We start from the raw sequence: 25,330 nt of genomic DNA, 5'->3' as shown, positions 1-25,330 counted from the left end.
AATCAAATAACCCAAATCCAGTGCAATCAAATTGTCTTTGAAGCAGATATTTCCTCGGTCTGATGAGTTCACCCAGAGCAAGGCAAAGGTTTTCTCACTTTATTTTTTTTTTTAGGTGGGGAGAAGGAAGAGGAGTGAGTAGTATTTATTTGAGGTCAGGGCTTTAGGGTGAGGCAAGACACTAGTTAACTGGCTGGAGCCTCTGACAGGTTTTGATCAGTGACTACAAAAATGGTGTGGGCAGATGTTAAGCTGGCAAAAGTCAGGGAAGCCTCACTGCAGTCAGTGCAATCGTGTGGCTCTTCACCAGCTGACGCTGGGAAAGCTTTGTTTTCTCACTCCTCAAAGAAGGCAGGGAACAAAATGAATACTGGTTGACTGAACATTCGCTAGAGAAATGCCAGGATCTGGCCTAGGGTGACCAAAATAAAGACAGCACACCTGCCTCTGTGCTGTGACAGGGACCTCTCAGTGTGCAAAGGCAGCAGCTGAGCTGTAGATGAGAGTGCTGAGAGGCTTTAACCTTTCCAGGGTAAAGAGTCAAGCACTTGGAGCTGAAGATGTGTCATCAGGGAAAATTGTCTGAATTATCTTACAATGTTCTCTATGCTGGAATTCAGAAATGCATCTTCCTCTCCAGGGAGAAGATGCCAGATTGCAGGATCTGGGGAAGAGAAGGGTCAAATTGGTGAACCGGTCACATCTGGCTAACATTTTAGATGAGACATTGACATCAAACTCCAGCATTTAGTTAAGTGCTACCTTCCAGAGCAAGAGATGTAAGAGAAGAGGGTGAGGAGGTGAAGGAGTGGATGGTGGGAACTTGTCTGAGACTGTAATCACTCAAAGAAGGGAGAAAGTGTGGCGTTTATTTGTTTATGTGTATTTATGTATGTATGTGTGAGCACAAAGCAGATGGGGAAATGATACCCCTGTGTGTCTGTGAGACAGTACAAGTGATAGGCAGAGGGTGGGTTAGAGAGTTGGTCTAGGTATAAGCAGAGAGAAGGGGAAAGGTGTTCTACAGAACAGAGAAGACAGATTTTTTTTTTTCCATTTGTTTCTCTTTGCTTGACACTTTCTCATAATTGCAATGAAAGTAGAAAGCAGAACCTCTGGGGCAGTCAACCGATAGTGAAACTGCCCGTTGATGTTTTTGTTTCCGGGGGAAAACCCCAATACTGCATGTTAGTGACAAACCGGCAGAGAGTTCATTGTGCATTTCGAGTTTGCAGATGTGTGCACCGAGACCGGATTTTAACTGTAATCTGGGGGCCGGGGAGCTCACCGAGGACTCCCTTTGTCCGGACTGTGCCGGACCCCGCTCCATCTCTCCCGCCGCCTCGCTCTCTCCCTCCTTGAGGCTTCGGGGCTCCCGGCGCTGCCGGCGGCAGCGGAGCGGCACTAACAGCTGCTGGTGTTCGAGCGGGGCTGCTGGGTTCGCGGGGGCAGCAGGGGCTCCCGGCCCCTCTCCGGCTGCTCCGGGCGGGACGTGGCGGCGGGGAGCGGGCGGGAGCGGGCGGTCCCGGGGAGGGCGGCGCTGTCCGCGGTGCTGCAAAGGAGCGCTCCCGCCGGCCCGGCGGGGGACCCGCACCTGTCCGGTACCGACCCCCCCATCATCTGGGCGGTGGGGACGGGGAGCCACATCTAGGGGTGAGGAAGGGGGGGAACAGCAGCGTGGGGCTTGCCCACGGCTCCCTGAAGTCGTGGTCCCCTCGCTCCCGCCCCGGTGAGTCTTTGCGGAGGGGAGAGGAGCGCACATCTGGGGGAGGCACATCTGGGAGCGGGAGAGGGAGGGGGCGGGGGAGGACCGAGCGGAGCCGGCGGCGCCGGGCCCTCCCTTCCCCCCGCCCCTCCCCGCCCCTCCACCGCGCACGACGCCGCCGGGAGCCGGGAGCCGGCCGGGGCCATGCGAGCCGGAGTCCCCGGCTCAGCGGCGGCGGGCTCGGCGCGGCACCATGGCGGCTGAGAACCGCTCGGCGGCGGGCGGCGGCGCGCCCTGGGGGCTGCCCGGTGAGTCGCTGCTCGGGGGCTGCGTGTGCACGGGGCGGGGCACCCCGCGGGCCCCCCCGGAGAGTCCCTGCGGGGGTGGGGGGCAGCATGGCTTGAAGGTGCATGGGGAAGGGGGGTGCGCACCCCTGAGGGATGTAGCACCCGGTCGCCCCAGGAATGGGATGGTCTCTCTCCACCAACTTTCCCGCACTCCCGTGTTGCTCCGACAGCCCCGGGCGTGCCCCGCGGGCCGGGACCCCTGCATTGGTTCACCACCCCGGGATGTGTGGAGTCGTGCAGGGCTGCAGCCCTGCCAGGACACCGGAACGAGGTCTGGCACCTCCCTTCCCTGCTCCCATCCAAACCAACACCGCTCCCCGGGATCCGCCGTCCAAGGCACATCGGATCCCTCTGATCACCTGGGAACTGGCCGTCGGTACCCCGCCACGGGCATATGAGCAGCCTGCACCCCCAGGGGCAGGCACACCCACAGTGGGGAACCCAGGGTGGGGGTTATTTGCTTCCCTGTTATCTCCTCTTGGAAGGAGGTTTGTTTTCTGGGCAGGAAACTACCTGCATGTTTTCTTTGCTTCCCTCTATATTCCAACAAAAGCAGCAGGAACAAGGTTCTCTATCTTTTGGATACTTTGTTCCCACACTGAATAAAAACCCTCTGACCATTGTAGACACCTCCCAGGACATGACTAGGCAGATGTCCCCCCACCTCCCAACAGAGCCCTTTGCTGGGCTGGGTGTTGCAAGGGGGACCAATCTTGCCCCCTCCCTCCCAAGGGGGGTTCCAATCTCCCCGTTATCCCTTGCTGTTCCAGCTGCGCCCTCCTCACTGGTAATGGCAAGGCTGCCCCATCCATAGTGGACAACAGTAAGGCAACTCCGCTCTTCTCCCAAAATAATGGCATTGGTTTCAAATCAGGGAACAATTATTATCTTTCTCCCTCCCCTCAATTCCTTTAAATCAAAGCAATGCTGGGTTCTTGTCTGTCCTGTTTGAAACCCCTCTGACTGTGCTGTGACTGCATTTTCCAGCTGGTCTTTTTCAAAGACCAAGGCTAGGAAGATACTTTCCCATCTGAGGAACAGCTAGCATTCCTCTGTGCCCTGCTGGCAGCTGGCAAAGCTGATGGCTCTGCTTGGGCATTTGAAGGCTCCCTGCTTTGTCACAGGTGCCCTGAGTGATCTCTCAGGATGGCTCGGCTTCTCCTGCCACTACTTGAAGGATGAGCTCCCCAGCTCATCCTGCTGGTACCCACCTAGAGGGGTAATTTTTGGATGCTGGCACTGTCTATCAAATTACACAGATGCAAGCATTCTAGAGCCCAGGTTTTTGGTGAAACATCACCAGTGACAATGCTCACACTGAAATCACAGGTGACAGCAAGATGCTTTTCACTGTCCCTACTGCTGGGCATCACCTACTGCTTCCTAATGCCTTGACTTCTGTGATCTGAGCACCTGCTGCTCCTCTCCAGCCCAGACTAGGCTCCTGTGAGGCATCCCAGCAGGGCATCCAAGTGGGAGACTTCACCTGTACAGGGATCCTAAGAAGTATTGACCCATCCCGAATTCACTCCTCAGACAGGCTGCTGGGTGGGGAAAGTGGGGATGGGAACAGGTATCTGGTAGTGTCCCTGTGTGCAGCCAGCTGCTGCTTCCTGCAGGAGCCAAGCCCGTGTGCCCTTGTTCAGAGCCAGCAGCAGGTTCCCAGGTCTGCCAGACTGAGTGGAAGTGGCACTGGGAGTGACCCGGCGAGTGGGCAGCAGGAAAGCTGGGGGGAGGAAGAGGAGGAGGAGAAGAGCAACTGGTAAAAGCAGTTGGTTTATTCACAGAAGGGGCATACCCGTCTCAGCGGGTCAGTCTGTTTTCTTTCACAGAAGAGAAATGGACTGAAATGATTAATTAATACTGTGATCCAATTACTCTGAGTTTGCAGAAGGAGCATGGTTTTTCTCTTTAAACTATCCCCATGAGGATCCTATTGATATCAGGTTTTGTCATGGTTAGATTTTTGTTGGTTTTGGTTTGTTTTTAAATTAAAGTGACAAATATCTGTATTAAAAAAAAAAAAAAAAAAAGAAAAAAAGGAAAAAAAGAAAAAAACAGGGAATAAAAGTAGTGAGAGCAGGACGACTGGCTGATGCAGAGCCATCCCTAGCCACCTTCACTGTGGGGCTCTTCTCTGCCAGGCCCCAGCCAGCAGCATCCACAGAGGTGAGGAGAGCTGGTGAGTGCCCAGCCAAGGTGGCAGATGCAGCCCGGCAAAGACAGCGGGGAGAGCAATAGCAAGAGGAGAGGGAAATGGAGGCTGTTTGCAAGGGGCTGCTGCTTTCTGCACAAACGCAGCTCCTCTTTCGTTATGCATGTATGTGCAGCAAGAGTTTCATGTGCACAAGCTGACCCCTTCTCCTTGGCAGGCTACATCAGGACTTTGATGGGCATCTTCTGGAGAAGGAGGTGTTGTCCTTGAGCCAGTCTCCTCTCAATCTGACATGGGGCTATGCCCTTGTTGCTCTCCAGTAAGCCAAAGTAGGAGGTTTGCTTTGCACTTTAGCATCCATTCTGGGCTGGCTCTAAAACTGCATATTTAAAGGGTATGTGTTTTATGGAGATGTGAGGGTGCAGTACATGGCACAGCCAAGAAGTGGAAGCTTGAACCAGATCTTTCCCATCTACTTTCTCTGTTTTCCTCATCCCTCTCCCAGTATCCCACCACTGACTCCTTAGCCCACCTGAACACCAAAACCTGCCATGAGTGTGCCAGATGCTGCTGGTGGCGGGGACGTCCTCAGCACCTGCGAAATGTTGAAGCCTCTTCAAGCCAGCCTTTGGAGCCATGCCAAGGCTGTCCCTCTTATGAGGGATTCGGACAACCAGTTAGAAAACAGCTGCCAGTTTCTAGGGAGACTTTTCTGTCCAGGGCCCCAGCAGGCCAGGTGGTGAGGAAGTTAATGGGTGGCCCTTGTTTAACTCATAGCCAAGTGCAGAAGCGTGGTGGCCTTGATACATTAATTTGCTGAAATTTCAAGGAGTTAGGCATTTCCTGGACAAATTAATCTGGGGCAAGTGCTCTCTGGGCACTTTTGTATGCTACGCCAGTATTTTGTTGATGAGGCTGCAGTGGGGCAGCTGCCTACTGATGCAGGAGTAGGGTGTCTTGCTTACAGGTCTTCCTCCTTGATGCTAAAACTCAGCAGGGTTTTAGCGGCAGATGCACAGTCAGCCTCCTTCTGCCCCTGACAGACACCCAGGCATCCACAACCTGTGTGCGTGTTGACACCCACCCCGCCTTCCCTGTGGATAGATGAGCAGGTCTTGCTGCACCAGGACACTGTAATTTGACCTAGCCTTCAGACTTTGAGTTTCCCAGCACAGTGGGCACTGGCGACTGAGGTTCTGCTGGAGATGTTCCCCACTCTGATCCCTCACATGCTGGGCATGGCTGCTCATGCCTTTGCCCCACAGCTGCTCCTGGGGCCCTCCAGAGATGCCTTCAACCCAAGACTGCTCTATACAGAGGAGGAACTCCAACAAGGGCTCTGTTTACACCTTGTAAAATGTAAGTTTGCTGAGAAAATTAGCTTCACCAACCTGTCCAAGCCTCCAAATGCACCAACTACCAACACAGATTCTCATTTCTCTGACAATCCCCAAAACCGTTGCTGGTGGTCCTGGAAATCAGAGCCATGGGAGTGACACTGACCTTCCTGTCTCACTGTGACCCTGTGTCCCCATTGTTCTTGTGCATCCCATGCCCCCCTTGGTGCATGTTGCAGGGGCAGAGATGCCAATGTCCCACTGCTCCCTTCCTGTCACCCCCTGCCCCAACACTAGGCAGGCTGAGACGTGCCAGTACAGAGGACCTGCACCCACCCGGGGCGCTGGTTCCGTGACTCAGAAAGGGCTGGGCAGGGCTGTGAGAAACCACAGGGGCTGTGTGCTTGTCCTCAAGAGCCTCACAGAGGAGTTTCATCCTAGGTCAGCTGGCACAGGAAGAGCCACAGCCGGGAAGTTTGTCCTTTAAAGGCAGGACCCAGTGTAAACCATGGAGCTCCTCAGATGTAGCGGGTTCGGCCGGAGCTTTTAACGTGGTACCAAGCTATTGAGGCTGGCTGCACTCTATCCAAGAAAGCCAGCCAGAGAAGCAGCTCCTCTGCTACCACAACTGCTATTAAATCTAATGCATTTTAGAGCACCTTGCAGGCTGGCACAAAGCACAGCACGGGCTGGCATCAGGTGCTGGGTGAAACATCATCCAGAGGTTTAAGTCTCACAGTGGAGTTGGTTTGTGTTGGCTCGTTAATGGGTTAACATCTTTAGGCTCCTTAAGCAGAATTAGATTGATTCATCTGTGGGAAACTCAAAGTTCCCGTTGTGCAACGCCGAGGTCTGAAAACATCACTCTGCAAACACGATGTCCCGGCGTCCGCTCCAGGTCACAGGGTGGCTCTCTAGAGACATGCGTGGCGCCTCGCTTCCATGACCCCTCGCTCGCAAACCCTCCCGATGTTGATGTTAGTGAGGCTCCACTACAGGCAGCATGGCAGAGGAGGGACAGGCGTCCTTGTAGAATCTTTGCATGACTGAGAAGGGGAGGAGCATACCCTGCATCTCACTGACTCTAGTGCCTTTGGGGTAGTTTGGATCCCTGCTCTGCTGGCAGTTATATCACGTGCAGTCCCGTTAAAGCCAAAAATGTGTGTGCATGTGTGCAGAGAAGAGTGAAACCCTACTGGCATTAGCCTTTGCCTGACAACAGGCGTGAGTTGGCGGGGCTTGGGTCTGCTTTTCTGCAGCACTTAGGAGCAGCATCTAGCATGGTCTTCTGGAGGTCATTGGCAGAGCTCAGGTCACCCACCATGGCTCGTAATTGGTGCCTGACTAATTAAACTTTCTGCCACCATGTGCAGCCACAGGCAATTGAGGGGTGCTGCCTGTGACATTGGTGTAGGGTCATGACAGGCTGGAGACCACCATTCTTTAGTGACAGAGGTGACTTCTAGGCAGAGCTGGGCTGCCTGAGTGGAAGATGTCTCCCACTTGACTAGCAGGAACCTCCAGGGAAGGCAACAGGGAGAGATTTGCAGGCAGTGTTCCTGTGCAAAGTCTTGCCCTCTCTGAAGTGTTTCTTAGGGCTTTTCTGTGGGGGAGATTTGTAATCCCACCCTGGCAGCCTGAAGCTATTCCCACCCCCTTCCTCTTCTTCCCTCTCCTTCTCTTTTATTGCCATGGACAGGAGTTTCCTACCTGCTCTCCTCCCCTGGCCCCCATGCCTCCTGTGCTGCCTGCCCATGCCCTGGGCTTCCCTGCACACCTCCTGCTCTGTCTCCTGTCCTTCGCTCTATCCCCTTGCTCAGGTGTCACCTCCAACACTGAACCCTTTGGCAGATCTTGTGGCCACGTAGAAGTCTAATGTTTTCAGTTTCCTTTTTCGTTAGCACCCCAGAGATTCCCGTCTGCTGCCCGTCCCCAGGACTAGGGCTCTCCTCTTTCACATTCACCCAGCATGTGCCCTTGCTCTTGCCTGATGTTCTGCCCTTAGCTCAGGGCACCGACTCTCTTTTCTCTTACTCGTTATATAGCTGGCTTACTTGTCCTTTCAGAGCCCCACAGAGCCTCGCCCTGCTCCATGGGGCAAGGGGCTCTGGTTCCTATTGCTCACTCTTTAAAATTTCAGATGAGCACCTTGGTGCTTTCCCGGGGTTAGTTGCTTACAGAGAAATCTGTGTCCCCCTCCCGCACTCCTAACAGCTCTGCTCTGCCTGGGGCAAATACTGCAAATGCACAGACTCAAGCATCCATCTATCCCCCCCGCTTGATCTGGGATCCTCCACTGCCACCTGTAGCCACCCAATGCTCCTGGAGCCTTCTCCCCCTGTGCAGAGCTCAGGAGAGAAGCATCTGATCAAAATCCTTCAGTACCATTGGGAAGGCAAGGATTGCCCAGGGCTGCCAAGTCATCCCTGGGAAGAGGTGGGGAAGGAGAGAGGGTCTTTCCCAGCTGGTCTGACTGAAGGGTGTCTCCTGGCTGGAGCCCTCCACAAGAGCCCTGCACCCAGCAGGCTGCTGCACCTCCCTCCTGGGAAGACTCTCACCCCTGATGAGATGCAATCTCATGGAAGCAGCAGCCCCTCCCAGCTCACATTTGGTGCTTTGCCTGAGCCACATCCCCAGCTCGTGGCCTGTGGGGACCCAAGGGGGCAAGTAGGGTGGGCACAGGGTGCTGCAGCTCTCTGCATGGGGGTCAGCCCCCCTTGCCCAGTGCCAGCCCTGGCTACTGGGGGGAATGTGGTGGGCCAGCACCCTGGACAGGTAGCTGGCATGGATGACAGTGTGGGGCAGTGGCAGTGTGAGTGGGTTCCCTGCAATGGGCTCCCCCCTTGCTGTCCCCAGGCAAGACCTGTCCTTGTCCCTGGGGCAGGGAGAGCTGCTTTCCTAAGCAACCAGGTCTTGCAACAACTCTTCCCCCCAGTCCTTCCTCCAGCACTGTCTGTTCTGCAGGCATCTGACCCTGGCTGCTCACGTCTCCCTGGGGAGTGCCCAGCTCATCCAGGCAACCACTTGTTGCTGTGATCCACCATCACCCTCCTTCACCTCTCTGCCAGCTGAGCCCAAAGCCCTTCCCAGCAGCAGAACCTGTAGCTCCAGCATGGTTATTTCTGTTACACTGCCTTTAAACAGCTGAGTCTTATTAAAGCTTCAGCCCAGGGATATAAAAGAACGTGAGCATCTCTCTGAGGCAGAGAGCATTAATGCAGTAGATGGGAGGGAGAAGTGTGGCTCTGTCCCAGGCTCAGCTGAAAGCCAAGCACCTTCCCTGCTCACGGGCATGGGCTGAGCTCTGCTGCTGGCCCAGAGCTACAGCCCTGGGAGACCCAAGGCAGAGGGCACAGGAGGGAAGGCATGACAAGCCCTCTGGCCCCACTGCAGGATGTCTGTACAGTGAGCCTTCTTCCCCCCATGATGTCACCCACCAGAGCTGGTGCAGGAGCTGCTGGGGAACCATCAGTGCCCAAGAGCCATGGGCTGGGCACAGTGGGGTAAGGCTGGGGTTGGGTTGCATGACATTTGCTGGGCACACTCACTAATTAACATTCCACTGACAGATTATTTATTGGGCCTACTAATTGGGTGACAGATGGTTAATTAATTGTCAGAGCAGCCAGTGTGCTAGAAGGTTATTTACAGGAGTGACTTTTGACCACTTAAACCCACTTTCTCGCCAATTTGCTTCTTGCCTGGTAATGTTGGGGGTAGATGGTGTGTGGCCCCTTATGAGCTGTGTATGAAATGGGGCACTTTAGGGTTACAGGCAAGCACTGGAGGGTCAGCTTGGGTGGGGGCATGCAGCTGTGCCAGCTGCGGGATGCTGGTGAGTGTGCTGGCCTGGGCACCACTTAGGTGGGCAACTTGTAACTCACAGCTCTGACCTGCGAGTGCTTCTCATGGCTGGGTGCATGTTGCCTTGGATAGGGTGCCTTAGTTTTGCTTTGAAATCCAGTGACAACCACCTGGTTACAAGCAGTGGTGAAGGCAGGGTAGCTCCTGGGTTGCTCGGCACAGGTGGTCAGGTTAGGTGACTGCAACACTCCCCTCTGGCCCCAGTCACAGGGATTTTTCAAAAGCTGATGCACAAACACATGCTGAATGCAGAGGGGATTCTCCAGCCCCCCTTACTTTCCCCTGAAGGCTGGCAGCTCCTGTGCTGCTGAGCTCACTGCTTCTCCGGTGGCTCCAGGAAAAGCCAGCAGAGACTCCCAGCTTGCGGGGACAGAGGAATTTGCTTTGCCTCATGAGAAGCAGTTGAATAGCAGAGGAAAAAGAGGAATAAATTATTCAAAGGAAAAATAAGATGCTTAGATCAGCCCCGTAGATTACTGGCAAGGAGCAATTCCTCTAGCACAATGGCTCAGATCTCTTCTGGAGTGGGATAAGGACTTGAGGGGCCCATCAACCCTTGCTGTGCCACTGCAGCTGCCAGCTGGAGCCAGGAGGGCAGAGGGAGCCCTGCCATCTTAATGCAGCAAATCCTGCTGGCCCCTCAGCTCCTTTCTGTCTTCTTGGTTGGTTTGTTGCCTTCACTCCCGATGCAGAGGCACAGGAGCAGTCTGACACCAGCCCTTCCCGATGGTGCAAACACAGGCTAATCCCCCTGCCAGGCACAGGCTCCCCCTTGATTCTCTTCCATACATTGTATTTCTAAGGTGCCTGTTCCTGTTATCTAGGAGCTCTATTTTCACACTCTTCAAGGGCTGTGAATCTGTCAACCAGAACAATCCCTCACTAGATGTAAACTGGTGGCATGACTCAGGAACTAATTAATGGCTATTAGATAACGCAATTAGCACCACAAACTGTCACCCCTCCATGGAGTGTCGCCCCTTCCCTTTGTGTCACAGACACGCACGAGCCATAAACGCAAGTATCTGTTCAGCATCTTCTAACCCTCCCATCTTCTTTCCCTCACTCCCTTCCTCGTCTCCGGAGGCTGGTTGTGGCTGCCCGGCCCTGCGTCACATCAGCAGTTTGACGTGATGGAACTAATCCCATTAAGATTGTTTCACCCTCTTGGTGCTTTTAGGAAGGCCGAGACAAACAGGGGACCGATAGCAAAGCTGGGAGGCCTAGCCAGGCTCCTTCACATGGTGATGCTGGAGCTGATGTGCCCTGGTTGGAGCCCTGTGTGCCCAGCTGGAGCGGGCAGTGGTGTTTGCCTTCCCCTGGTATGCTGCTGTGGTGAAGGGGCCCAGCTTCCCTCCCTTCTGGAGTCAGGCAGTGCCTGGAGCCCAGCATGGTTCACCCAGCCAGGAGCTGGCAGCCATGGCCACCCCATCCCTGCTGGGGTGGGAGCCCCCTGAGCTTGGGGTCTCTTCAGCTTTGCTGTTCCTCCAAAGGGCTGATTGCACCTATGCAGAGCAAAATCCTGTCTCCTCTGGGAGCAGCTCACACTTGGAAGCCTCTGGGAAAGTTTCTCTATCTAAATCCTGCCTTTCCCCTATGAACAGCATCCTCCCCTGACAGGTGTGTGAACGCAGGGCTTGGTTTCTGGTGGCGAAGCTTGCCGAGCATGCTGGGTGCATGCATGGCCCTTCTTGTTCCCAGACATCTCACTTCAAACCACCTCTGCCCCCCTGCCTCTGCTCCCCCAGCCCTGAGGATGGGGCTGGGATGGAGGCGGTGATGGAGCAGGGAGGGGGCAGCTGGCGGGACAGGGGCTGTGGAGGGCCCCAAGGAGGCTGTGCAGTACAGCGAGCAGAGGCAGGGGACACTGGGGCAGTACAGTTCCTTGCTCTAGGAGCTTATCCCACAGCTTCATGTGCCACCATCATGTGGGTGTGCATAAATACCAGCCTCTCCTGCTTCCTTTGCTGCACTGGTGGGGAGGTTGGCCAGCTCCTGCCATGTGGAGGGCAAGAGGGAGGGCAAGAGGGAGTGAGGCCCTCTGTCCCACACAGGTTGAGTGCTCGGTCACTAACTGCACCCGATGCAGCTCCTGCTTCTATCCAGTGCAGACTTTTTGGGTCATTCTCAGTCTACAACAGGGCTTTCTACTTTGCCATCTGGTGACAGGCTGCAAGGCACTTTGCAGTAGCTGACATGTGGGAAGCTTTGCCAGAAGGGCACACAAGGTGTGCAGCAAGGAAATAGCAGGAGCTCTCCCCTGTACCCTCAGATGTCACTGCAGAGGCGTGGGAAGGACTGGCTTTGCTCTGGAGTTGTCTCCTCACCCAACAGTAGTGGCACCCATGATCTCTGACAATGATAGGGACGCTGCTGTCCCAAGCACTGCCCAAAAAACATGGACCCCCAACCAAATTAAAACCTTATCTGCTTGGGTCTGTGACTGCTGGTGTGCTTCATGTCTTCATCCACAACATCCAACATGGTGGAAGGGAAGGGAAAGCGTTCCCTGCCTTGAGGACACACTTGCTGGGTGCTGCAGGGGCCACTAAAACTCTTAGACCAAGAGGTGCTATTGCTCTTAGACCAAAAGGCTCCTCATGGCTTTGACAGAGAGGAGAAAATCAGCTGTAAATCACTGCCAGGAGTCTTAGAGAGGGAGGAGGCTGGTGATGGAGTTTGCTGTAGCTGGCTGGTGAGAGCAGGTCTGGGAGAGCACCCACTGAGCATGGCAGACAAGGCACAACATGTGCGGGGAGAAAAGCCAGCTGGTGTTGCAGATAGGGGCATCAGTCCCAGGAGCTCTTCTGAAGTGTCCTCAGGGCTTTGCTAAGGCTGTCTCTCATCCCTGGCTGCAGTGCCAGCAGGGAGCTGTGGGGCAGAGGAAGATGGGGACAAGGAGAACAATGTGGGATGCAAGGCATGAGGGGAGGGAGAGGAGAAATGTGCTGCTGGAGGTGCAGGAGGAGAGAGATGGGCATTGGGGGGATGGGGGAGGCATTTTGTGGTGAGACTCCAGGGTCTGGAGAGGTCCCGTGGTGTCTGGGGACTACACAGTGCCAGAGGCAGTGATGTGTCTGGCATGAGAGTGGAGCTGGAGTCACACCAATGAATCTGTCATGGCACTGCAACTCTCCTGTGTGCTCCCTCCATCCTTGGGCACACCCTGGCATGCAGGCAGAGCCAGGGTTGCCTGAAGGTTGTGCCTCCACCCAGACCCTCCCCACATAGCCCAGGTGCCCTCAATCCCAGTGGGCAGCTGGGGAAACCAGCCTGAGCAGGCTGGAGCTGCTGCTGCGAAAGGGGAGTCCCCCAGGGCAGAGCAAGGCAAGTTCACCCTGAGGGGGGTTGGCAAAGCAGCTCAAAGGCAAATAGCAGCATCTGTCCCCAGTGCCTATGCAGGCATGACACATGGCTTGGTCAGCTGCTGTGAGACCTGGCAAATTCATAGCATCCTTGGCCTGCTGCCAGCTCTGGGCTGAGCCGCTTGCCCTGCTCAAAGTGTCAAAGGCAGTGCTGGGCTGTCCTGGCAAGCTCAGATGGGGTGTCCTGGGCAGAAGAGCAAGCCAGCAGGATGGAGAGAGCAGAAGATGGGGAAAGAAGGTAGGCTGGACAGCTGGGGCACAGCAGAGAACAGCCAGGGTGTGTGAGACGAGGGTGGGTGCTGCACACATCTTCTGGCTGGAACATGTCGTTGTGTGTCTTGTGCCATATGTATCTTCACACCTTAACCATTCTCCTTCTCCCTCCTGCTCTCAAACCGGAGATTGCTTTATTTTTGCCCTTCGCTGAGGGCTCATTTTCACAACACCCGTTCAAGTCCTTCAATCCGAGGCTGCCGCTGCCGTTGTCCCTGTACACCAGTTTCCAGCATGACCTCTGGGTGGCATCCAAGGACGCGCGAGTGGGGCTGTGCCGCTCTCCTCCTCATTGCTTGTGGCCTGTACGAGTGGTTCTGTGGAGTGGGACGAGATGGACTCTCCTTACTTCGGGCAACTGAGAATACAAGCCTCTGTCAAGGCCGATTACTAATTTATTAGAGTTAGAAGGGGATGCTGGTTCATAAACTAAAAGGAAAAAATTGAAACCCTCATTTTAGCAGAGATGAGAGAAAGGTTTCTTTTCAACATTTTCAAATTCTTCCTGGAAGAGCTGGGGTAGATGTCTGGTTGATTGCTAGCTTGTCTGATCAGTTTGATTAGCTATCACAAGAATGGCAGCTAATTCTCCCCATCTCACCAAAGTAAAGCATTTAAAACTCATTTGAATTGTACTGAAACCAGCCCTCAAACTGCTGGGATTATATATTTCTAAGCCATTTAAAACACTTATCACCTCTCCTTGCATCCTTGGCTGGGTGCCCAGGAGGGATGGCAGCAGAAACCTCTTTTCCTCTCCCTTGGTGCACCCCTTGCGCCTGCAGCTTGGTGAAAAGCTGGGCAGTGCTGCCAGGCTTCCTCACCCCATTGGTATTTAGCACGTAGTACTTAGCAAAAGGTGTTGCTTTCTTTTCAAAGCACTTTGTTTTCATAGGCCACGTCTCACAGGATAATGGTACTGAAGTATTTCTCTCTTCCTCACCCACTTGCTTTCCTTTGCATATGTTTGACAACCCCAGCCCCTCTTGCAGCTGTAGCCTTGCTAATGGAGGAGCTGCCTTAATGGCTGCATTGGTAACCCAGCTCTAGCATCTCAGCAGCCATGCTTCCATTTTGTCACACCTGCATCTCTTTAAAAAGCAGTTACATTAAAACCTTGGATGTTTGCTGGTGGTACAAATATCCTACCCTCACCACAAACGAAAGGCAAGAGCAGATTTTTTAAAGACTCTAGAAACACAAATTGATCCCAAAGCCTGCCCAACCCTGTTTTAGGGAGGAGCATGTTAATGGGGTGTTTATATATTTTGTAAAATCAGTTTCAGGAGTCCTATGTGTTTGACATCAGCACTGTTACCCAAGGCAGCTTGCAGAGATGCGCTGTGTCAAGCACTCCTGCTGTGCCACTCTGGCTCCCATAGGCTACTGGCAGTGCCTGTGGGGCTGGGTGGGCAGCCCAGCAGGACCACCACCCGGCTGGAGCTACTGGAGATGTTGCCCTTGCTGGGCTGGTGGGGTCAGGGCTCCCTCAGCACCCAGGATGAGGCTGGTGAAGGCCCAGTGGTTTTGGAAGTCCAGGTGATGTAGGAGAGGCAGGTCTGCTGGGAAGCTCCTCTGTCAAGCCCACCTCCCCAGGCACCTTTGCTTCTCCTTCCTCTTCCAGCAAATTCCCTTTATCTCAACACATCAGTTTTGGTCCACTGATTTTTTTTTTAAAGTCCATTCAACTCTTACCTTGGAGAGTTAACCACAGGCATCTTGGTTTGGATGAAGACAGTTTTCTGTCCAAAATTTTTGCTGCTTTTCATAAATAATTCCATGTAGCAGGCTGAGATGGCTGAATTCACCCCATATGTCTCCATGGCCAGTGTGGCTGCAGCTGTAGTGTGATGTGGGATGGGTGGAAGGGGCCAGCATCTCCCAGCATCACTGTCTGATTGCACTCATGCAACCCCTTCCTTCTCCTATGCTTGTCGGGGCTGGGCCAAGACAAAGTACCCATTTTTCAGCCTTTTTTGGATTTTCCGCATCCATCTCCAAGCAGTGTTACCCCTTTGTCACCTCTTTTGGAAAGACTGGTGCCCCTCAGTAAGATATTGTGGAACTTGTATGAATTCCTTGGGGGCTGTAGCTGTAGGGTAACTTGCTGTTTTCCCTGCCCCAGATTTTATCTTCCAGAAGGAGCTGTTTGCCACCAGAGACGCAGGTGAGCTGTGCAGGCCATGGCAGGGGCTTTGTGGGGTGCCCTGCCTATGGTTATCCCCCTTTTTTTTTGGGGGGGGGGGGGGAGGGAGGTGCTTTTGGGAGGCCAGCAGGGTGTGCCCAGGGCACACCATAAACCCACTCTTGTCCTCGGGGCATGGCGCTGTCTCTGTGCCATGTTGTCCTTGCAGCAAGCACTGAGCATCACCACTCAGCTCCACAGCCCCTTCCTCCTGCAGCCCCTCAGCCTCTCTGTCAGCCCCCCTGGGCACAGTGAGGCTGTGTTCCTGCTGCCAGATGGTCCCTGGCCCTGCAGAGAAGGGACCATTGCACCTCCCAGCCCTGTCGCTGCTCCTGTCCCTTCAGCCCTGTGGGTCTCCATTGCTAAATGAGGACACAAAAAGTGCCTTCGAAGAGCTCCTGGGAGGAGGCTGTAATGGCAGAGTGAGAGTTCAAAGCACTAGCCAAGAGCAGCGCTGGCCTGGGAAACTGAGAAGGCAGCAGATGCTGTCAGCACGGGCCTGCAGACATGATATTTTCCCTTTCTGTCCCTGCTCCCCTTGCAGACCCCGTGCACAACCTCTCTGCTCAGCCCTGGCAGGTGAAGATGGCCAACCTGACCTACGACAACTTCACCCTGGGCAACCGCTCCGAGGTGGCCATCCAGCCTCCCACCAACTACAAAACAGTGGAACTGGTTTTCATTGCCACGGTCACCGGCTCACTCAGCCTTGTCACTGTGGTGGGAAATATCCTGGTGATGCTGTCCATCAAGGTGAACCGCCAGCTCCAGACTGTCAACAACTACTTCCTCTTCAGCCTGGCCTGTGCAGACCTCATAATTGGGGTCTTCTCCATGAACCTCTACACGGTCTACATCATCAAAGGCTACTGGCCACTGGGGGCTGTGGTGTGTGACCTGTGGCTGGCTCTGGACTATGTGGTGAGCAATGCATCTGTCATGAACTTGCTCATCATCAGCTTTGATCGGTACTTCTGTGTCACCAAGCCCCTGACATACCCAGCCAGGAGGACCACCAAGATGGCAGGCCTAATGATTGCAGCCGCATGGATATTGTCCTTCATTCTCTGGGCCCCTGCCATCTTATTCTGGCAGTTCATTGTGGGCAAGAGGACAGTACCTGAGAGAGAATGCTACATCCAGTTCCTCTCCAACCCAGCAGTGACCTTCGGCACAGCCATCGCTGCTTTCTACCTGCCCGTGGTCATCATGACAGTGCTGTACATCCACATCTCCCTGGCCAGCAGGAGCAGGGTGAGGAGGCACAAACCTGAAAGCAGGAAAGAGAGGAAAGGCAAGTCCCTCAGCTTCTTCAAGGGCCCCTTGGTCAAACAGAACAACAACAACTCTCCCAAGAAGGCCATGGAGGTGAAGCAGGAGGTGAGGAATGGGAAAGTGGATGACCAGCCCTCAGCGCAGACGGAGGCCACTGGCCATCAAGAGGAGAAGGAGACCTCCAATGAGTCCAGCACAGTCAGCATGACCCAGACCACAAAAGACAAGCCCACAGCAGAAATTTTGCCAGCAGGGCAAGGACAGAGTCCATCCCACCCTCGGGTGAACCCATCTTCCAAATGGTCCAAGATTAAGATCGTCACCAAGCAGACTGGGACTGAATGCGTCACCGCCATTGAGATTGTCCCAGCCAAGGCAGGAGCCTCTGACCATAACTCCCTGGCCAACAGTCGACCGGTCAACGTTGCCAGGAAGTTTGCCAGCATTGCCAGGAGCCAGGTACGGAAGAAGCGCCAGATGGCAGCCCGGGAGAAGAAAGTCACCCGGACCATATTTGCTATCCTGCTGGCCTTCATATTCACATGGACTCCATACAACGTGATGGTCCTCATCAACACCTTCTGTGAGACCTGTGTACCTGAAACAGTGTGGTACATCAGCTACTGGCTCTGCTATGTCAACAGCACCATCAACCCAGCCTGCTATGCCCTCTGTAATGCCACTTTCAAGAAAACCTTCAAGCACCTTCTCATGTGCCAGTACAGGAACATTGGCACAGCCAGATAAATTGACACTCAGGGACCACTTCAGCAACGTTACTGAAGCCCTTCCCTTTGCCTCTTTTGCTGGAGGGAGGTCCTCTGCTCCCCACTCACAACAGTGCTGACTGTGCAGTGATTGCAGATGATGCCCTTCATCCAACGCTGACAAAGGTCTAAGGCACCTCTGAGCTGCAGCTCCTTCCAGTCACCCTGGGCCTGGGGACTAGCTTGGGGGAGCCAGTGAGAAAGCTGGAGGCAAGAGCTGTGATCACCAGGAACCCTCCCCATTTCCCTGCTCTTGAGAGGTTGGTCAAATGTCATCAGTGTTTGTCATAAGACTGGATGGCTCTTCTCCCCCTGGCTGACCATCTCCAGAGCATCAGAGCTTGTCTGCATGCAGACAGCCTACTGCTGGATGCTTTCAATAGGGTTTTGAACCTTTTATTACTGAAAAAATGAGAAGAAACTTGAGCCAAACATTTGCCAGCCATTTTGGACCAGGCTGTCTCAGGCATGCCCATGGGATGTCCTGCTGGCCCCCTCCCAAGGCAGTCAAGATTGTGCCCCAGCAGATGTGGCAAGCTCCTGCCTTTCCCTTGAGAGACGCCATCATACATCCTCACCTAGAGATCTGGGGAGGAATTTTTTGCTGGGCTTCAGCTCCGCTCTCCCCTTCGCGCCCTTTCTGCCCTCGGCCAGCAATCAGCTGGGCATACAGACAAACCAAGCATCTCACTTCTGGGTGAGGAGTGTGAAACCCAGTTGCCTCCTACTACAATGGAAACTAAAACTGCAAAGAGAAGCAGTGGTGTGGTGCAGGACTTCTCTCCAAGGCCCCAGGGAAATGTGGCCCTTGAGAAGTGGACAGCAGCAACAGTGACAGTAACCGTTCTTAGGAGGGACGGGGGGAGCTGGAGGTCTTGAAGTGGATTGGGAAGAGGGTTTGAAATGTGGCCAATGTACCCTGTGTCTCACCTGGGCCATGAGAAGGCCCCCGTTCTCTCCATGGCAGGTGTGGGAGGTCTGATGGGGGTGGGAGTGGATGGTGGTGGTCCTCAGCCCCACTCCTGCGTTGGGTGCAGGGGGACGCCCCAGGAGGCCAAAGGAGCCGGCTGCTGAGCTTTGTAAATGGATGTAATCCTGCTGTCGGTGTTGTGATGGAGCCCTCAGCATGCGGGCTTCAGCCAGCGTCTCCAGCCCCCTCCCAGCCTGCCTGTGTGCCCAGCCCAGACCACCCTGGGGCTGCTTCTCAGCCCCTCCAAAAGCCAGGTCTCGGTCTCTGCAAGCCTTGGCAGGCAAGGCCAGATGCAGGCAAGGCCAAGGGATGGGATGGAGCCACACTGGCACTGGAAAACTATGTGTCCATATGTCCTTCCTGTCCCCATGCTGGAGTGAAGTTGTGCAACCTGGAGAAAGGCTGCCCCAGCCCAGGTGGGGACCGCCCTGCCGCTGTTTTTATGATAATTAACATAGCGGTGTCCAAAATGCCTGGCGGGTTTATTTTTTTTTTTTAAACTGCTACAACCACAGCCCAACCCACCCCGAGACAAATAAAGACCTCGGGCCAGAAACCAATGGCTATGGTGTGAGGAGTCAATGAGTCATCACCCCATCACTCCTTCCCAGTTTCACCCTCTGGAGACATCCTGCAGCATGTGGGTGGCAGCCCCATCCCCACTTCTGAGAGCAAGGGGGTCATCTCAAAGTGCTGCTAAGAGGCTGTGAGGTCTGACCCATGCGCCTTCTCCAGGACCGTGTGTGGCTGCTGGTGCCAGCCACAGGGTGACTTCACTGCTGGCCCTGCTGGAGCTGGCAAAGCTGGGGTTTGTTGGGGTTTCCAGCACACCAGCACCTTGTGGAGGTAAGAGGTGGGTTCAGACTATTTTTTTAAAAAAGATTTTTATTGGAAAAGAAAACAAACCCCATTTTCCAAAAGAGGGGAGAGCTCCCACCCAGCACCGGTGTCGGTGCATCGAAGGCAGAGGGGCTGCAGCCCCAGCATCAACACGCCATTTGAAGCGATGGAGGAGAGGGGATATGGTGGTCCCTGGGCATGGTGGTTTGTTTCCCCCAGCTGCTGCAGGAAACTCCTGCCCTGACCGAAGGGAGGCTGGGAGAAGGCCCTCAAGCTGAAAGCAGTCGTCACATGGGTAAGGGCCACAAGTGATGGGGCTACTCAAGCGTTCAACAGCCGGCCCTTCCCTCTGGCACTGGTACCCAGCAGAGGAGTGGGGAGGCTCCTGGGCTTGCCAAAGGATGTGCCAAAGGCAACTCATTTGTGCTAGAGGGTGGAAAAACCTGTGTTCCCATCCTAGCTCTCCAGGCACATCCCAGCAAATCCCAACAGCAGCCAAGAGGAGGCGAGCGGGATGCACTGGCAGGGGCAGCGGGGAGGGCTGCAGCCCCTCCTGCAGGGTGGGTGGGTTTGCTCTCTACAACACTAGCAATTAAAACAAGGCATCTCAGTGAAAGAGAAGGTCATGGAAAGGAAGAAGGAGAGAAGGAGGAAGACTGGAGCATGGGCTGACTGCAGCAGGCTTCCAGCCCCATAGGCACTGTGTCAAGAGGCTGACGAGGATGCTGGCTTCCCACTCTAGTCCTTCCCCTTGCCCTTCTTTGCTGTATTGAAGAAGCACAGGAGATAAGAGTTAGTGTGTCCACCGGCAGTAGCCCAATCCCCCAGGTGCTGCAGTGGCAGGAATGTGGCCAGCACAGCCAGCTTGGCAGGGCACAGGGGCCGCATCCCTGCAAGCAACCTCCTCCCACCATGCAAAGCCATGCTTTGCACCAGCCCCACTGGGGAGAGGGGGAAACCACCATCCCACCAAAGCTGGCAGTGACTTGAGGAGGGGACCAGGGTTTTTCCTAGCAGCACTTGCATCCTGCCCAGCTAGCAGCTTGGACTTCAGGGCTGTTGCATGCGCTAACACGGAGGGAAAAGCATCCTAGGTGATCCCACACATCCCCAGCAAAGCCCAACCCCAAGGGGCCAAACTACCCCTGGAGAGCTCCTGCCCATGGTCCCAGCAGGACCCTTCTGGGGACAGAAGTGGTAAGGATTGACCTTTGGACTTCGACTTGATCTTGGAAGAGCAGGGCTTGGTCACATAGACGATCTCCTCGCACTGGGCATTGTACAGGGCTTTCTTCAGGATGCCAGAGCGAGTCTTCACACCTGTCTGAGCACTACACCCCCCCCAGCTCTCAAATTTGTACTTGCAGTCAGCTGCAAAAGAGGGGATTGGCGTCAGAGCCAGGCAGGACCCAGTGTGGCCACCAGCCCCAGCCACCCAGCCCAGGGTGCTCCCCAGTCACTCTACCACCATGCACCCACCTCCAAACTTCTTCTTCCAGTTGCAGGGGATCTTGCACTTGAGCTTCTTACTCTCGTCTTTGCAAGTTCCCTCACGGTAACCCAGGCCACAGTCCTTGCTGTTGGGGACACAGGGTCCCCAGCGCCAGTCCTCACACTCAGAGCCATCCTTCTTCACCTTTTCTGCAAGGGAAGGGGGAGCAGGTACTCATTTCAGGAACACAGGAGCACACCCCGGGCTGCTCACCGGCCCCACTCTCACCTTTCTTGTTCTTGCCAGCCTCGGCGGTGGCAGCCAGCAGGATCAGCGCCAGGAGGAGGAGGAGGCCCTGGACCTGCATCCTGCCTGGGGAGGAGGAAGAGGGTGAGGTGGGTGAGGGGTCAGGGCATGATGCGGCAGCGAGGAGGGGGCACAGTGGGCTGGGGGCAGCCTGCCTAGACGTGAGATGGCAGCTGCCTCCATTGCACACAGGCACCTGTGTGTGTGCGTGCACCTCCATGCCCTGCTTGTTGCCACCCATCAGATCGTGTGTATTAATTGCGACAGGAAGGTTAACTGCATCTCAGCAACTGTGTCTGGCCAGGGAGCTGTTGGGCTGGGAGCTCATTCCCATCCGTGCAGCCCCTCACTGCCCTGCATGCGGATGATGCTCTCTGCAGGGATCCCCACACCCCCTGAAGCAGCCGGGGAAGGCCCTGTAATCGGGTGTACCCAGCACCAGGCTGCACCAGGGTCTGTGCTGCTCCTGCCCGCACAAAAGCAAAGCAGCTCCCAGCTGCATGCTGGCAGTAGGGGGTCTTGCTCCCCAGCCCCTACCCCCCTGTACTTCTCTCTGGTTCCTTTATCCAGCAGTCAGCTGCCACACACCAACGAGCCCCAGAGCCAGGGGAGTACAGCTTCTATGGTACTTTTTTCCAACTTCAGAGGAATCCAGGGAGGGAAGAAAAAAGTCCAGCAAAACCAAACCTGCTGCCATGAGGGGTCTGAGAGCTAAACCAGTGAATTAAACACCAAAAACAAAGTCCCCACAGTGTAGGAGCTCATTGGAGAGATGGCACAGGAGCGCTGCATCCACTGCTGGTGCTGCAGCCACCACAACAGCACTGGTGCATGCAGAGTAGGGGCTGCATGCATGTGCCTGGGAGCAGGTCAGCGATGACGGTGCATGCACACAAGGGTGCAGCTCCTGGGGCCCTGCCTACCCCGCCACAGACGCCTTGGATGGTTTCCCTCTGTCTGCCACCATAAGCCTCTGTGGAATTCTGCAGCCAACACTGGGGTCCCAGCTCCCGCTCCCAGCAGGAATGCACCTGTGCAGAGCTGGTGTCTCAAGTCTGGTGGCCCCTTCCCCAGTCCCCCAGTGCCCTGCTCTTTAGGATGACACCTATATCTGTGGGGCAGCAGCCAGCCAGCCAGCAAATACATTGCACCTGCCCTGGCTCCATGATGGGCTTGGCAGGACTGGGTCGGAGAGATCAGGACTGGGTCAGAGAGGTCAGGATGCACAGCATGTCCCAGGGGAAAGCAATGCAGGGAAGAGCCCAGGGTCAGCATTTGCTCCCTGCCCCCAGGCTCCCCAGGCAGCATGCTGGAGAGAGCAGCTCCCTGCATTATTCAGGCTCCAGTGCACTCACCTTTCATGCATCCATTGCTGCGAAGCTGCCGGCTTCGCTCTGTATTGAACTGTCAGAAGGAATTACACAGCCCGGCTGGCTGAAGGCGCAGGCGAGGGGGTGAGAGCTGCCTGCCCCCTTGCCCAGCCCAGCTAGGAGCCAGCCTACTGAGCAAGACATAGCTCAGCCCCGTTCTCACAAGGGGACAAGGTCTCAGTCCAGATGGGTGGATTAGAGATTGGCAAGGTTAGGACTGAGATGAGTTGCTGGCACTCCTGCCCCACTTTCTGAAACAGCTGGTCTGGGACAGCACTTGGCATCTGGAATATTCACAGCTTTCTCCTGATTTTGGGTGCTCTGTAAACTTCATCCATCCTTTGCTGCAGAGTTTCCCTGTGCTCCTGAACCCACCTCCCAGCCCAGCACCTTCCAGCTCAGCTCTTGGAGACGTGGTGTTTGAGCGCCCAGACAGACAGCCTCCCACTGCTGTGCTCACCCCTGCCTCACCCTCACTCCCCATGGCATGGGTACCGTGGGGCTCTGCCCACCTGTGCACAGGGATGGGAGAGGGGGCTGCAAGAGGCAGCACAGCTGTAGCCCCAGGGACTCCTGGATCCACTCCCAACTTCTGCCCAGCACATCATGACCCCCACACAAGGTCTGCAGGAACCTCATCCTAAAACATTCGTAAGGGAAAGGGAGTGCAGTTTTCCAACTCGTTTTCCAAACAATCTGACCCTTTCTTTGTCCCCCCATCCACCAGTCAAACAAGAGCTGGCCTCAGTCAGGCTGTCAGTGCCTTCCGGCGTGTTCACACAGCCCAGCTCCTCCCACACCCCTGCAGGACCCTGGCTCCTCTCCTGCTCAGATCCCCACTGGCTCTCACAAGGTCTTGGTCTCTCCCACAAATGGGCTGCACAAGTGGGGCAGCCTGGAGCCCGGCCACACCATGGCAGTCCCCATTTTCCCTTCCTCTCCCTTCTCTAGCTGCTCTGGGTTTAAGTAACCCAGGATCAGCTCTATAAAAAATCATCAGGTGATGCTGAAGCAACGCCCAAATACCCACCAAGGCGATGGACCCCTCTCTGAACCCCTCAGGGACAGGCAATGCGATCAGCGAGTGCTTCTCCTAGCAAGTGCCACACCAGTTCCTATCCTCTCTCCGCCACCCCAATGCTCTCCTGGGGAGTGGGGTGGCTGCCAGGCTGTCAGCCCCCTCACAGCCCCTCTTCCAGCAGCAGGACCTCTCGGCTCAAGTTGCAGTTGGCTCCTGCAGAGGTGGGCACAGGACCACCGCCCTCCCTCCGTCGGCTGAGCTGTTCCCCAGCCTCCGGGCTGGGAGCCCAGCACTTGGGGATCCCACGGCTTGGGGCGCCCAGCACCCCACCAGCGGGAATTTCCCTGCGGCCAGAAGAGGGGGCTGAGATTTTCCCCATTAGCCAAGGTGTTACCAGGACCAGGAGGGCTCTGCTGGAGATACTGGATGGGAGCAAAGCGAGGAAAAGGTGCTAAAAGGGGAAAGGCTTTTATCTGCGTTCTGCCTATGCACTGCGAGGCAGAGAGGGGAGCAGGCAGCGCCCTCCAACGCTTCTACCCTCTGCTCCCTCTCCAGAGCAGATGCTGTGCCGTGACCCCCGGTACAGCCCCTTCCCCCCCGGCCGCCCTCCCCTCTGGCCCCTGGAGAGGCTGGCGGTGGCCGGGCCGCTCTCCGAAGCAGTTCCGCGGGATCCTGCCGGGGTATCTCCCACCGCCTGAGCCCTCTCCGACCCGGTGTGGGGTGTCCACCAAGGCGCGGGGGGGTGCTAGGATCCCGGGCCACTGCCTCAACCCCTGCCTGCTCTCCCGGCGCCCTGCCTTCCTCCGAAACCCCCTCCTCCTGCACCTTCAGCCCTCCAAGAGCTTTCTTGGTTCCTCGCAGGCGAGCCCGCCGGGACCCCGGCCCCAATCGCCCTTCCTACGGCTCCTCCCCAGCCAGGGCCGTGTCCCCCACCCCGGCAAAGCCCCTTTTTCCGCCGGGAAGCCCTCAGCGTAGATCCCCACGGAAGGGAGCTGGAGGTCGCCACTCGCCTTGCCGGAGGCGCCCATCCCCGTGGCGTCGGGCGGGCGGCGCGGTCGTCCGCGGGGGCTTGGGGGAGCGGTCGGGCCCCGAGCACCGGGGGGCCCCACTCACCTGCGGTGCGGTGCGCGGTGCGGAGCGCTGCGGAGCTGCTGCCTTTGTGTAGCGGCCGCGTGCGGAGCCCCCGCGCAGCGCACAGCGGCCCCTGACGTCGGGCTCGGCTGGCAGCAAAAGGTGGGTTTTTAGCCCAAAACTTTTCGCAAGCTCCTCCTCTGCCCCCCGGCCAGGCACAAAGGCAGGCCGGCCGGCCGGCGGAGGGGCGGCCCCGGGGGGCAGGCTGGCCCCCCCGAGCGGGCGGGGAGGGGGGGCGCTGGGCCGGCACCGGGCCCTGCGCAGGCGGGGAGGGTGCGGGGCTGCCCGGCACGGGGAGTCAGACACCCGTGGGGCACGTCCCCATGTGTCCCCTGCCCCGGCCACGGCGTCTCACCTTCCTTTGGGCCCTGCAGCGTGGTACTACGAAGCCGTGGGGGTTCAGCTGAGTGCACGCCACAGCATCCCAGAGTAGCTGAAAGGGTGCGAGCTGCACAATCAGGCAGGGATGGGGCTCCTCTGGAGCCCACTGCCCTGACACCCACTGGAAGATGGCCTCTGGGGCACCCCTGGGGCTAGACGGAGTGAAGACAACCCACCCCGTGTCTCCACCAGCTCCATGGGTGCCTCCTTCTCTATCAAGGCCACTGACATTGGTGGATCGACTTCTCATGGTCTCTGCCCTTCTTATCTTTCCCTTCTTGCTCTGTGCCTCGTGGAAGGGTATGGGGAGGGGGTACCTAAAGAAGCACATCACTTTCATGCTGACCCAGGCCTCTCCCCTGCTGCATCCCTTGAGACCTGCCTGTCCCCAGCTCAGACTGCAGCCCTTCTCCTTGGACCAACCAGCAATATGAAATCAGACTGCTGGCTGGAGACTAAAGGACCTTCCAAGACTGACTGCTCCCTTTCCCCTCATCTACCCCCTTTTCTCAGGAGGTGAGGAGAGGCAGAGACAAAGCCAACTCTCTTCTGGAGTTACCAGCCAGAAAGGCAAGTGTCATGCCAAAAGAATGGGGCTGTGGTGGG

At 56.0% G+C, this 25,330-nt stretch overlaps 2 protein-coding genes across 3 annotated transcripts; one reads left to right on the top strand and one right to left on the bottom strand.

Moving 5' to 3' along the window:
* The first annotated feature begins 1,939 nt into the window (after nt 1-1,939).
* CHRM4 (cholinergic receptor muscarinic 4) lies at nt 1,940-17,969 on the top strand. 2 transcript variants are annotated; one of them, XM_082057815.1, is made up of 3 exons: nt 1,940-2,013; nt 15,172-15,213; nt 15,776-17,969. In XM_082057815.1, exons 1-3 carry the CDS (start codon nt 1,959-1,961, stop codon nt 17,251-17,253), a joined length of 1,575 nt encoding a protein of 524 aa, XP_081913941.1. In that variant the 5' UTR covers nt 1,940-1,958; the 3' UTR covers nt 17,254-17,969. The 2 variants fall into 2 exon arrangements, with proteins under 2 accessions (XP_081913941.1, XP_081913942.1); XM_082057816.1 differs by lacking the exons at nt 1,940-2,013; nt 15,172-15,213 and adding an exon at nt 5,535-5,566.
* Nucleotides 17,970-19,117: 1,148 nt separating this feature from the next.
* Nucleotides 19,118-24,489, bottom strand: MDK (midkine). Its single transcript, XM_082058057.1, has 5 exons — nt 24,326-24,489; nt 20,804-20,887; nt 20,563-20,724; nt 20,293-20,454; nt 19,118-19,847 (listed from the first exon to the last, which is right to left on the bottom strand). The coding sequence occupies exons 2-5, from the start codon at nt 20,880-20,882 to the stop codon at nt 19,822-19,824; spliced, it is 429 nt and encodes a 142-aa protein (XP_081914183.1). The 5' UTR covers nt 20,883-20,887; nt 24,326-24,489; the 3' UTR covers nt 19,118-19,821.
* Nucleotides 24,490-25,330: the final 841 nt, after the last annotated feature.

This window comes from Streptopelia decaocto (genome assembly GCF_964273445.1).
Source record: "Streptopelia decaocto genome assembly, chromosome: 7".
Taxonomy (NCBI): Eukaryota; Metazoa; Chordata; class Aves; order Columbiformes; family Columbidae; genus Streptopelia; species Streptopelia decaocto.
The sequence above is the reverse complement of the archived record's forward strand: the minus strand, read 5'-3'. Positions and strand labels throughout refer to the sequence as shown.

Coding starts and splice junctions, on each gene's coding strand:
- CHRM4 (XM_082057815.1), top strand. CDS start 1,959: ATGGCGGCTGAGAACCGCTCGGCGGCGGGCGGCGGCGCGCCCTGGGGG. Junction 2,014..15,171: donor CGCGCCCTGGGGGCTGCCCG/GTGAGTCGCTGC, acceptor TCCCTGCCCCAG/ATTTTATCTTCCAGAAGGAG. Junction 15,214..15,775: donor GTTTGCCACCAGAGACGCAG/GTGAGCTGTGCA, acceptor CTCCCCTTGCAG/ACCCCGTGCACAACCTCTCT.
- MDK (XM_082058057.1), bottom strand. CDS start 20,882: ATGCAGGTCCAGGGCCTCCTCCTCCTCCTGGCGCTGATCCTGCTGGCT. Junction 20,455..20,562: donor CTGGAAGAAGAAGTTTGGAG/GTGGGTGCATGG, acceptor CCTCTTTTGCAG/CTGACTGCAAGTACAAATTT. Junction 19,848..20,292: donor GATCAAGTCGAAGTCCAAAG/GTCAATCCTTAC, acceptor TCTTCAATACAG/CAAAGAAGGGCAAGGGGAAG.